The sequence below is a fragment of the Leptosomus discolor genome, chromosome 2, assembly GCF_034619465.1.
Source record: "Leptosomus discolor isolate bLepDis1 chromosome 2, bLepDis1.hap2, whole genome shotgun sequence".
NCBI classification, from domain to species: domain Eukaryota; kingdom Metazoa; phylum Chordata; class Aves; order Leptosomiformes; family Leptosomidae; genus Leptosomus; species Leptosomus discolor.
The window spans coordinates 65,430,730-65,443,649 of record NC_141392.1 but is presented as its reverse complement, the minus strand read 5'-3'; the positions used below and the strand labels follow the sequence as shown (position 1 = coordinate 65,443,649).

The 12,920-nt window shown below is 38.0% G+C and overlaps 1 protein-coding gene across 1 annotated transcript in view; it reads right to left on the bottom strand.

The window, feature by feature from the left end:
• MOXD1 (monooxygenase DBH like 1) overlaps positions 1-12,920 on the bottom strand; it is a 51,053-nt gene that overhangs the window by 24,799 nt on the left and 13,334 nt on the right. Inside the window, exons 3-4 of the mRNA XM_086461227.1 lie at positions 12,426-12,593; positions 12,216-12,299 (exon numbers count right to left, since the gene is read on the bottom strand). Of these exons, the coding sequence (XP_086317353.1) occupies positions 12,216-12,299; positions 12,426-12,593 (252 nt within the window). The remainder of the gene's footprint in view (positions 1-12,215; positions 12,300-12,425; positions 12,594-12,920) is intronic.

Sequence of the window (12,920 nt, the reverse complement as noted above, 5' to 3'; positions counted from 1 at the left end):
GTCTTTGTACTTCTTTCACAAATGTGTACCATGTACACACATTCAAACATTTGTCTGACAGAAAAGTTCTTCAAAGGTAGACATGATGTTTTCTTATTAGGAATCATCAAGATTTTTTCTGTGTGTTTTTTTTTTTTTTCTTTCCAAGAGTGTAGTTGTGGAATGAACAAATATTTGTCTAAAACATCTCTATTAAGGTTTCAGATTTTTCTTCAGAAAAGCTGCTTAGAATACTTGGCTTAATAAAGTTGTGTCTTTTTCAGCAAAAAAGCTCCATGTATTCCAGAAAAAACTTAATAATAATAATATGGTTTTATTTTCATATAACTGTTCTGAAAGAAAAATGTCAGTCATTTGCCACCTAACATTGCTTCTTGCACACAACCCAGAGGTGTGCTGAGCAAAAACTCAAGAGCTGGAAATATGCCTATGAGCTGGGGTAGATTTAAACCCATGGCTCCGGGGCAGACCGGGATTTTAACCCTAACAACCTAACAGATATCTCATGTCAGTAGAAAAGCCTGCCTAGGCCAGCATCACATCTGGGACACTAATCTGCTGCAGACTTTCAGCCGGGAGTTCAAGAATCCAGAGGTCAGGCAGGGACCACCCTCCAAGCGCCCCCACCCCACCCCGTCTGTCAGAAAGCATTAAATTAATGCCACAGAATAGTTAGAGCTGAAAGAGATACCTCCAATGAGCAACCATCTGCAGTCTAGCACGGAGTAGCTGCCATAATCTTTCCTGAGATCAGCGGGATCATTTGCATGTACACAGCTAAGTGCTCATTTCTGTTTTCGGCTGCACAATCCAGACCCTAAATTCAGTCATCATTACTAACAAAGCCCTTTAGATCGCTGTCTGTCCCAAGCACTTCTGAGTTTATACTGTGCTGCTTACTTAGAAAGTGGTATATTTTGGTGAGAGAATTGCGGAAGGCAGAGCAAAGCCACCGTTTCTAGTTCACCAATGGTCATCTATGTACAACAGCGAGCATTTCTGTTTAACCTGAATTGTCCTTCAATTATTTTCATACACGTTTTTCACATCTTCCAGCTAGAGGAAAATATAACCTGTGTAGTTAGTGACATATCTTAATTCTTATATTTTAATTAAAAAAAAAAAAAAAGAGATGGAGATGAAAAAAAGGCCCAGGCAACAGCAATCATCCCCACCCCCAACCTCATAATGTGATTAGGTAATGTTTCCTTGGAGGATGGAAATTTTACAGACCAAAAATAGAGGTTCTGTGCAACTTAAGGCATTGAAATTTGCATGATTCATCCTTAATATGCGTGGAGGGTTTTTTTTTTCCCAAAGAGAGATTCAAATACAAGACACAATCCCAAGTTGAAATAACAGTGCTGACTTATTTATTTATTTAAGCTATATTGTTGGCATTTGGGTTTAACTGGTTTGGGGTGTATTTTAAAACACATAACAAAAATTCTAACATCACTGTGGAGAAAAAGTCCTTACCACATCAATGGAAAACCTTATTCAAAGCACAGATATTTCCTGTTCTTAGTGTAAAGAAGAAAGGATTTGTTTACTCAGTGACTGTGTTGTTCAATGAAGGTTCTTATTTAAGTGTTATCAGTATACCGCATTAAGATGTAATTACCATATCTCTGTTTTAAGCTGAAGAATTTTTACTGGGAAAGAATACATACTTTCAGGTAAAAGTTACTGTTGCTGTGCTGTTCGCTTGGAGAGGAGGCAATATACGTAAATTCACACAAACCCTTCTGTCCACACATATTACTGCTACTGATTACACTGTCCCAGATTTCTATAGGTCAGTGTGTAGAATAATGTAAATATTTTAATTAGGAAAGAGGAATCAAACACCATATCAACAAATAAACCCAAATATTTAAAACTGAGAACTAGAGATGGGTTTAGGGCTTCTTGTTCTCTCTGCCATCAAATCCATTCCTAAATTCTTATTTCTAATTAATCGCCTGGAACTCCACCACTCATAAACAGTTTTAGACTTTAAAGGCACGCAGTAATTTAGACTAAATCCAGAAGTATACCTCAAAGAAACTTTCATAAAACGTTGCTTCTGACTGAGGTATGTCTGAAGATTTAAGATAAGGCATTTAGTAACAGTTGAAAAGTATAACCCTGAGGAGCAATCTGATAAAAGACTCAGGACAAGAAAAAACATGTTTCATTTAGTTACACTTCCTGGCAATACACTTACTGCACTCTTAAGCAGCAGAAACACCAGCAGAGTGGTTGCGGTATTCAGTACAGCCGTAGTCTCTCAGCACAGTTGACACACTCCAGGCAGAATTAATCAGCAATTAATCAGCAACATCGTTACTTTCTTGTGAAAACAATATCATAATAAAGTAATATGTAAGCAAATATGTTTCAGATCTAAAGCCAAAATGGATATACATAAAGAGTTTATATTTATTCAAGAGGAACATATGATTTGAATAGTATAAATAATAAAGTCAATGAAGGTACTCCCTTTTGTTCATTAAATCACCATTCATGCACAGCGATGTCTATCTATTTCTTGAAGATGGCAATGGAAGAGGTTTTGATTCTATTGTATGACTGCAAGACGTTCCCTGTGATGGTATATCTTAACAACACCATACTTTTTCTCTTCCTACTTGGTAGTGAATGTGCAGCTTTACCTGAAGACAGAGCACGTGATAATTTACAGCATGTCCATTTCTTGTTTTACAGCTACTGGGGTATACTGTTAGGAAACAGGTTTTCTGACAAGAAAATGCTGAATTCTGTGAAGGACTACCAAAAGGGAACACACACGAGAGAGACCTTAGGCATTTGGACACTGAGCTTCTACAGGAGTCACCAACCTGGATGCTCTGGCATCTAAGGTTTGCTGAAGGGAAAGCATGGAATAAAATAACCACATGGCTCATGATTTTGACATGACACAGCCTCCTGAGTCAGCAGAACAAATCTCAGCAACTATTGCTCATAATCTTCTAAAAATTTATATCTGCAGGTTTATCATACAAACATGAGACAGCTTACAAAACAAGTGCAGTCACGTAATGCCTACATTAATACTATGTTTTCCACATTTTCTCACCCAGAGTTAGATTCTGAGATCTAACAGAGTTAGCCCTACACATAGCCTTGTGTAGGGCTCCAACACCCCTCACGAAATCACACAACAAGGGCCATTTTCAGATGGCATGGTTCTTTTGAAGTCACTTGAGAATACTGTATTAAAATTACACTATGTTAATTCTCTAGAAACTAAAACTGTAACTGGCACTTCATGAAACAGAAAGACACAGTTCCTGTCCAAGCAACTTAACAGGTAGGTCACTGAAATAAGGGGATGGAGAAAGGAGACTTAGTTTGCAGCTTATAATAATTTTCTTAGATACTTATATTTTCTCAGGTTAGCGTGTTTTGGGTTTGGGGTTTTTTTTGGGTATTTTAGTAAATTATTTTCATACCAGGTAAAACTTCACTTCAGTGTTGGTGCAAAGAGAAACTATTCACCATCTACCCGTGGTTCAGTTGTCATCTGTGTAGATTTTGATGTCACGTATACTATGTATGGATGTGGTGGTGTGGTACTGTCTGACTATTGTCTACCTGGTTTTCCACTGCTATTAATGTTCTTTCTTTCTATTTTACCTTGGGAGCCAATGAATCTATGCTCTGGACATAGCTGCGACTACAGTGCATTGCAAATGGAAGCAGAGATGGAGAGGGTGTCACAACATCGTTCTCTGAGAAATAAACCAAATAGCTGATGCTGAGGTTGCAGAGTGAGAGGTCGACACTGAAGAGAAACAGTTAGATCAGAAATGAAATTTCTTCTCCATTTAAATGACATTGGAGCAATTAAATAAGGCCCTACAGAAAATGTGCTTAAGATGCTGCTACTGTGTGACTTGTCTGAATTAGAAAGTTGATCTTAAGAAGCAATGCCAAGATGCTCGTAGGACCAAGGCAGATTTGTTCTGTGATCCGTCCAGACACCTCACAGCATGCAAGCCCCATCAAGTCAGATTTTACTAGTTATGAACCTGCCGTTCTGGTATTTGCAAGGAAGATGCTTTATAATTGCTCATGTAAGGCCCAATTCCACTCTAAAATATTTTATTGCCTGCTGTCATAAGAAGTGTTGATTGGTTGGCTGCAGACAATTCCTAGACACAATTTTCTTATCTTTTCAGCGCACTACTTAATCACAGGCTAAAACCATACACAAAGCTAAGGATGAGGAAGAAGAAACAAAGACACGGTACAAGACAACATGGAGTTAATCAATAGCAATTCTCTCCTGAAGTTCACTCCACAAATCATCCCAGAATTGGGAGATGAAACTCAGCTTCACAAAAATTGTAACCTTCCCTTCTCCAATGCTCACCATTGGTTATATATTTTAAGTTAAGGCTCCTGACATCCAACACCTGTATGTAACTAGAAATTACATAACTTCTGACTTTCATTTAACTAGAAAAATCACATAAAGTACACTTTTTCCAACCATGTGCTGGCATACTCAATACATTGACATAGTAGATGGAAGTTGTTTTAATTTAAAAAAAAAAAAAAAAAAAAAGAAAGAAACTGGATTAAATTAACTAGATGTTCAAGTTTACTGATGACAGAAATTAAATACATTATTTTTTGCATACAAAGTATGGAATAAATAGTGCAGCAATAGCTGCATAGTTTAAGTATTCTTACTGTAAAGATTCACAAGTGAAACGAAGAAGACTACCGCAAAATAAGTTCCACTAAAAAATATAAAGTTTGACGTGACAGTAAAATCTGTGGTCATAGGTAGTTTCATCTTTGATCACAGAATGAAATAATGAAATAATTTTACATATGAAATAATTCAGCCAAATATGAGAGAAGACAGTATTTCTGTTATTTCCTGAAACACTGGCTTGGGAAACTTAATTTCCAGCCAGTTCAGTTATATGAGTCTTTAACACTGCAAAGCCTAATGGGCCAATTCAGGCTTGCACTGAAGAGACAGCCCTCCAGATCAAAGGGCAGATAGCTTACAAGCTCTGCAGCGTAAGATGATCGTTTGGTTGCCAATCTAATTTACCAAGGCTGAAATTGCTTTGCAGGGGAACACACAGGAAAATACAGAACGTTATTTATGTCAGGCTGCATGATGCAATTTGCTAGAGTTATCACATTTAGCAAAACGTGAAAGTTCAAGCCAGAGAACAACAAGCAGTTACTGTCTGGTATCACTCAAGTTAAAAATCAGTGCCCTCATTTAGGTACTGAAGGCTACAAGCTGCCCTTCTGGCTTTCAATCAATCAGTCTCTTAAACTGGAGTCTCTTTGTATTTTCACACTGGGGTCTTTGGTATTACTAAAGCATTCCACTGTCAAAAAGCAGAGTTACCCTTGGCAACAAGTTTTTTTGGAGTTTTTACTTCCTTATCAGAGATTGCCCTGAAACTGAACACAAGATTAACTGGCAGCTGCTGGTGTGCTTTAATACAGACCCTTCTTTAACTGAAAAGAGGCTCCCTTTGCTAAGGAGATCAACAATAGAAAACTTTGGTGCTTATATAAAAATATGCCAAATGTAACACTTCTCAGCTAATGCTAAACAATTGAGGTTTTTTTCTGGTGATACATTTGGCCTGTTTTCACTAGTCACATCCTACGTTCAGTGCCAAAAATTTACACAGCGTTGTGGTTGAGAAAAATCCACTTTTCATGAAGGCATGTTAAAAAAAAAGTATTATTTTGAAATTTTTTGCTCCTATCACAACCGCTTCTCTCCCCTGACCATTTTCGTGGGACATCTCCCCTGATTCATCCATCTGAGAGCTACATATCTAATACAGGCTTGCTATCCGGGTTCTATCATCCATCAACAGAGAGAGAGAGACTGAACCACACAGGGGCTGAGCTCATGTATTCCAGACACCTCCCCTAGAACGACAAAAATAGCTATTTTTGCCACTGTAAGGTCATTTAAGCAGCTGGCTTAGACCTGTAGATAAGTCAAGTTAGATGAGGGGAAGCCCATCCTCGTGGTCAGAAATTTACCATCTTTAATATGTTGCCTGAGTTTAATTTAGTATTCACGAGGTGTACTTAAGAGATACTGAATTTTGACCACATAGCCTAATCCCCAGCATGGGGCTTCTTCCCCATTTCAGCAGCACTAAACCTGCTCACTACATTCTCATAAGGAGGTTCAACTAATGCACATGAAAGGAGTGCTTATACAGGAATCCAAACATTTAAGAGCTTACTAAATGCAACCTACTGTCCTCCTTTCCAATGCTAAATGCCTTCTAAAACTGGGCATCACATATTAAAAAAGTTCCCTTACAGAATCTGAAGTATTTTATGCTCTTGAGCACAGCTGCATCACAGACTTTCTGCCAGTATTTCTCTAACCATACTAGTTTCAAAAAAACTCAGTGAGTTTGGAACTATAGGAAAATGAGTGATTCTTAGAGAAAAGACATGCAGATACAGCTAAACGACCCTACTACCCAACTGTATTTGTTATTTTACATAAACTGTTTTTCATACTCTTAATAGTGAAATTCAATGTCTGACATGTTTTTCCCTATGGGATTATTACTACTGAAGCCCAGTGAATATTTTCCCTGAGGAAAATACAATATATTTCAAAGAAATTAAGAAAATATAGAGGGAAAATTTACAGTGTTGGAACTAGCACAGACATGCCATACACTGAAGCTGAAAAGCTTCACACAAATCGATTATGGCGTGTCTGGCATGTAGAATACACATACCGTTCCTTCACCAGTATACACTAAGTTTTCAGAAGTTTACACACAGCATTAAACAATTTGTCAGGTGTAGTGGGAGACCACAGGTATACAGGATTCACAGAAAATCTAGAAAATCCTCCAGTAGAAGAAAAACTTCTTTACATTAAGGGTGAGAGAGCACTGGAACAGGCTGCCCAGGGAGGTTGTGCAGTCTCCTTCCCTGGAGACATTCAAAACCCGTCTAGATGCAGCCCTGTGCGACCTGCTGTGGGTGAATCTGCTTGAGCAGGGGGCTGGACTAGATGATCTCCAGAGGTCCCTTCCAACCCCTGCCATTCTGTGATTCTGTGATCTTAGGGATTTTTAATTGAGCAGAAAAGACAGTGGAGCACATGGAAGACCTGGGGTTAATGTAAAGCCAAAGCAATGAACCTTTAGCAGATGCAGTATATTAATAAGCAATAGAATTATATTAATAAGCAATAGAATTAAATTAAACTAACAGAAGACTTGGAGTTTTGAAACCTAAGCTAAAGACAGTAACAAAAAAAAGCTGTATCTGTAGAACCACAAGTAGAAAGAGCAGTAAAAACAGGCTTTGACCATAAAGCAAAAGCTGTATTTACTGAAATACTAGGAAGTATTTCTCATGAATGTGAAACAAATTTTCACTTTCATGCCGCCGGTAAACATTCGCCTGATGCCAGCTCACAGTAAGCAAAAAATAAATTCAGAAAATAGGCTGAAAAAAAACAATTATCAACAAATAGTCCTACAAACTGTTGAAGCAGAGACACATGTCAGCACACACATATCCATGCACATTGAAAATCATGAAAATCAGACATCTCAACAATACAAAAATTAAAGGATTTCAGAAGCTCCAGTGTGCTGCCACTTAATAGCTTTTTTAAAAAACTGAAAGAGCAATAAGAAAGAGACTTTTAAAACAGGTAATTTACAAGAGGGAGACAGAGACACCTCTTCTCGGTGGGTGCTTCTCTGGGTGAGCATCTCTCGCTCTGCAAGCCCCAGCTCCCAGCCATGACTCTGCCTGCAAGGGCTCTCCACACCCAAGGAGCTGCGCTCAGTGTGCCTGCAGCAGGGAGACAGAAACCTTTTCATGCAGAGGTCAGTGCATGGACATGCCTGTGTATCTGCTCTAGCAGTGGGTCCCTCCCTCTGAGAGGTCCTGACGGAGAAGAGGTCCCTCCCCAGCTGCAGTCGGTGAAACCAGACAACTTTCTTTAGGGATGAGATTGAAAGGCACATTCAGGACCAGTCAGAATAATGATATTTACAGAGAATTGCAAAAATCCTAGCAAGAAATAACCTTAAATCCATCTACAGAACATCTGGGCTAATAAATGGAATGCCTTTTCTCTAAGAAAGCTACTGGTGAGAAAGCTCCCGGCTAATTCCTGCATGTGAGAAAAGTAAAAATCCCTAGGGTAGTAAGCCCGAGGCATATACCACAGCCTGAAGCTCAAAGCAGCAGAACAGGCCAATGCACACGTAGCTGCAGGAGGAGTCTGCAGCCAGGCAGAGACGTGTGCTCTCCCACACAAAGAGCAGCCAGGGTCCACCACGCCAGGACCACCACGGAGCCATCCTACAAACAGCTGGTTTGAAGAAAGATGGTTGCCTGCCATCACCTCCATGCAATCACTTTCATCTGTTGTTCTGCATATCGTTATTTTCAAAATTATTCAAAACCTATTACCCTGATAATTGGTTCTGCTAACAAAAAATACAGAGGAGGGAAAACCTGTAGAATTTTAGTAAATTTTCAAGCAGACATCATTCAGCCAGCTATGGTTGTAATCTGGGTAACTCTTATTACTATTATGCCCAGCTATTGAGAAATTCTCTTATTTTGTTTTATTTCTTAGAAGGTTTAATGCTATTATGAGTTATTTCTCCAGAAGTTCCTAAAGTTAATGAAAGAGCTCGTAACAGAAGGCATTGTAGGGGCATGTAGAAAGTCACAACCTCTTCCCTAGGGAAGAAGTTGCAAGAGATATGAAACAAAGGAATATTAAACAGAGAAGTCCTAACCCTGGCTGGATGCCCCATTATCGCAGTGAAGCTCTGTTCTCTATTGGTAAATGCAGCATATGAAGAAACTACTTATCCATGTCCTTATTCTACCTATGAGATGAACACAAGATTACAATCTTATCTCTTGCACAATTTACATGTCATTTAGTGCAGCTTGATCAAGCACAGTCAATGAAAATATACTGTTTCTCATTACCTGCGGTTCTTGGAAAGTAGCATGAATATTATGTAAAAAGAAAGAAAAGACATAAGGTTTTACATAATTTACCTTTGACTGATTTTGAGATCTCTTATGCTAGTTATTTCTTTATCTTTTGCTAAAAGAACACAGGCCTTGCAATCGCTACCCAAAGAAGCCCATTGATTCACTTCACATCAAAAGCTTGCTCATGCAAGCCATCATGTGGAGGACTGTGCCTGAGCTACCCAGAAGGCAAAGGCAGCATATTGGGACATCTGCAAAAAAAAAGTTTCCCATTGCCCAGAGAGCCATTCAGTTTAGGGGACTTGTTTTTCTATGAGAAGAAAAAGCACAGAAAAGGAAAAGTGTTCTGGATATCCTCACTGTCCAGCATCAGAAATGTTTTATTTGCACAAGCGCTACACCAGTCCCATGGACTGACGGCCCATTTCCACCTGGGGGACTTCTGTTGTGCTCCTGGCACACATCCTTCTGTTGAGTTTCACCCAAAGAGATTCAGTTCATGAGCTCCACGACTGCTCCATGGCAATAACCACACCGAAGTAAGCAAGAATATCTTGAAGATTCACATCAGAAGCGTGCTTCTCATCCAAACTAAAACACTACTGTAGGTGCACCCTAAGACCAAGTATTATCACTTACCCAGCTGTTGGACCACTAGACTGTATTTACAAAATTTCTAAATACTTTGAATATGTTCTGCCTGACAGCATATAGTTATTCTTTTTTAAAATAATGCACGGTTGATGGAAGTTAAAAATCCCTTTTTAATTCAGAGTCTGGATCAAGAATCTGGCATTCATTGACCAGAGATGATTAAAAATCTTGGTCTCTACCTTTGATGACAGGTCTAAATTTTTTGCAGACAGTTTCCTTCATTAAAATATTATGCTTTCCTGATGAAACTGATATTTTAAAAAATATATTATTACAAAATGCCCAGAGCAATTTTCTAGAAGGAATGTCAGAGAACAGCTGAACAGTATGAAAAAAATTCTTGAAATTCTTGAAAATTCTTAAAAATTCTTTGTGACTCTTGCACCTACTTGAGACTCCAGACCACCAGCAGATTTACACATACGCACAGATCAGCACACACTTCCATGGTGTTGTTGGCACACATTGTCCAACAAGAGCTGAACTGCACTTCAGTGCTCCAGAAAATCATACAGAAGGACAAACACGGCCAAAGCCAGCTCACGTGTACAGTACTTAAGTAGACTGAATTATACCAGAAGCGAATTTGTACCATTTTCTAAACTTATTTTTTTCTGCCTCTAAAAATGAGATGTGTAGGTTTGTATGAAAATGGTGCTACAGAAGGAATCCAGAATCAACATCTATGTAAGTATTTAACTAACATACACAGTTTGGTCAGGCCAATTCATCTGTCCTCCCCTTTGTGAAATTCAATCTTTGTTTGCATAGCTAATATCTTCCTGAGTAGCCATAAGCCCCATCCTTTGTGCATCAGTAGGCTTTAGGAAATGTTTAATCAGTTTGCAAGAGTGCATAGATACAATTCCACAACAATCCTTTATGTGTCATCTGAAAAGATATGTTGAGGAAGTGTTCCTACATAATTCCTCTCTCTTTCCATAATAATTTTTCTCTCTCTAAACAATTTTTAAGGAGCAAGATGAAATTTGTTTGCTTTTCTGAAGGTGGAAAATCGCAGAGGTTTCTATTCTAATTTTTAACACTGCGAAAAAAACTAAATCACTGATTTTAAAATATGATTTATAAAATTAGAATATTCTAATACATCATCATAAAAATAAAGAATATAAAACTATTCTGAAAAATTAGACAGTGTATTTCTGAGCTAAAATCACGTTTTAGCTTCAACCGACCACAACATTTTTAAAATAAGCAACTCTATGTGCAGTCAGGCAAACATTTAAAAAATAAATTCAGAATATATAAATAATAAATAGTTCCAGAGAACTTTTTAGCAGAACAGCATGTAACTACAACTTCCACCAAACTTCACATGCAAAGCTTGATTCTCATACTACCATTGAAGCTCTCTCACTTGAAAGCGGAAAGCTAGGAATCCTCACATATATACTGTATTACAAGCAAATTCTTCTTTTCATACAGATCTGTGAAAGTAGCTGTCACAGATTTCAAATGCGATTAAAGATCAAATATCTGAAGGCAGAAATTTGCACCTTGCAATTCTTCTTTCTGATAAAGTGTGGAAAACCACAGTATTTCAGAATAACTATAGATATTTCTCAGACATACACTGGAGATCACGTTAAGTTCTCTGAGTTAATTTAAAATTTCAGTCTTACTGAATGCATTGGAGAAATATGACTGACAATAATCCAAAAAATGGAATAGAATTGTATACTTAAAAGCATTCACGAGTTCAAAGAAAGATGTGGGCCAGAGCTATCCCACTATGCTATCTTAAGCAGTTTAGAACAATGATAAGTTGTTCTTTTAGATCTTCAATATATTGTTCGTGGGAAGGAATGTGAGAACCATCTTTCCCCCAGCACTCTTAAGTTTTCAGGTCCAAACTGAAAGAAAAGTTAGAAAATCTGTTATGCATGTGGATTTTGAAAACACCTTGGATCCTGCTGAACTTTGTATGGACATTTACACATTTTCATTAATTTTAAAATAAACTACAACATCCACCTCTTTTTTCATAGTATTTGGCTTTTACACAGACAAAGATAATGGAGTCTGTGCTTACATGATGTAATGTAGCATAACTCCACTGTGGTCATCGCAAGAGAGCTGATTGGAATCAAGTAAGAACCTGGACCTTTATTTGAATGAACTTCACCATTTAATTATTTTTTAATCTAAAATTACTCTCTGTTAAAAGAAATTAATTCAATTCCTTTACAAAAGTAGAAACTTGATGGAATGTGCTTTTACACAATTTTACTTAGTCTTTGCCAGAAATGTTTACAGACAGAAATAATTTTCACCCTCATTTTCTTAAGGGAGAGAGGACATAGGAAAAGAAAGAAAGGGGCTCTGTCACTGTGCGTGCCAGTTGTCAGGGCACACCAGAATCAGGTCCTGGGCACAGATGCACATACACTTGACCCATGTTTGTGAAGACAGACAAGAGGTCTTGTTCTCACTCCAGTAATTAATGAAACAAATTTTGAAAGTGCAAGAATGGATTTGAAGTGCAATAGTTACCTGAGCTCCTCTAAATTTGCTCAGTCTGAATCACTCACCTTTGTCACATGATGCTTTTCATTTTGTACAGGAATCTTAAACATTTGGCACCAATATGTTGTATCCTTGTCTGGTACAGGCACCTGTCTTAATAAAAAGGGCAAGAACACAATATTATAAGAGTCATATTACACTATTGCGTAAGCCCAAAGCTTTGGCTACCACCTTATCCCCCTCTCCACACAAACCCAAAACCCAGAGTAACTTACGTCTTTGTTTGTCAAGTCAAAGTATGGCAAGGAGGCAGATAAGACTTCTTCTTTCTCAGGATTCAGTAAACGTAGACTCTTTGTGCCACGATTAGACCCATGGTAATTTTGACCTGCTTCTCCCATGTCTTTGTGGTGGTAGGCCCATATTACCCGCACTGTGCTCTCCTGAAAAAAAAAAAGCAAACAACCTTAAACCAAAAAGTCCATAAGGAATAAGACCAATCTCTTCCTTACGTAATTCATGTAATTCCTATGAAAGGTGTGATGTAGGTATTGATGTATTTGAACAATGACAATGTACACCAGAGGAGCAGTCATCTACTGAAACAATTTTGCCTTTAAAATTAACAATGTTTTACACTCATAGGGTTCATCGGAGATATGCAGAAGTTGAATCTCTCTCTGATAGATTCCTTCATTGATGTAATTCATTAATGAATTTAAATCATATCTGCAAATAGCAGAACAGACTCATCAAGAAGTAACCTACTG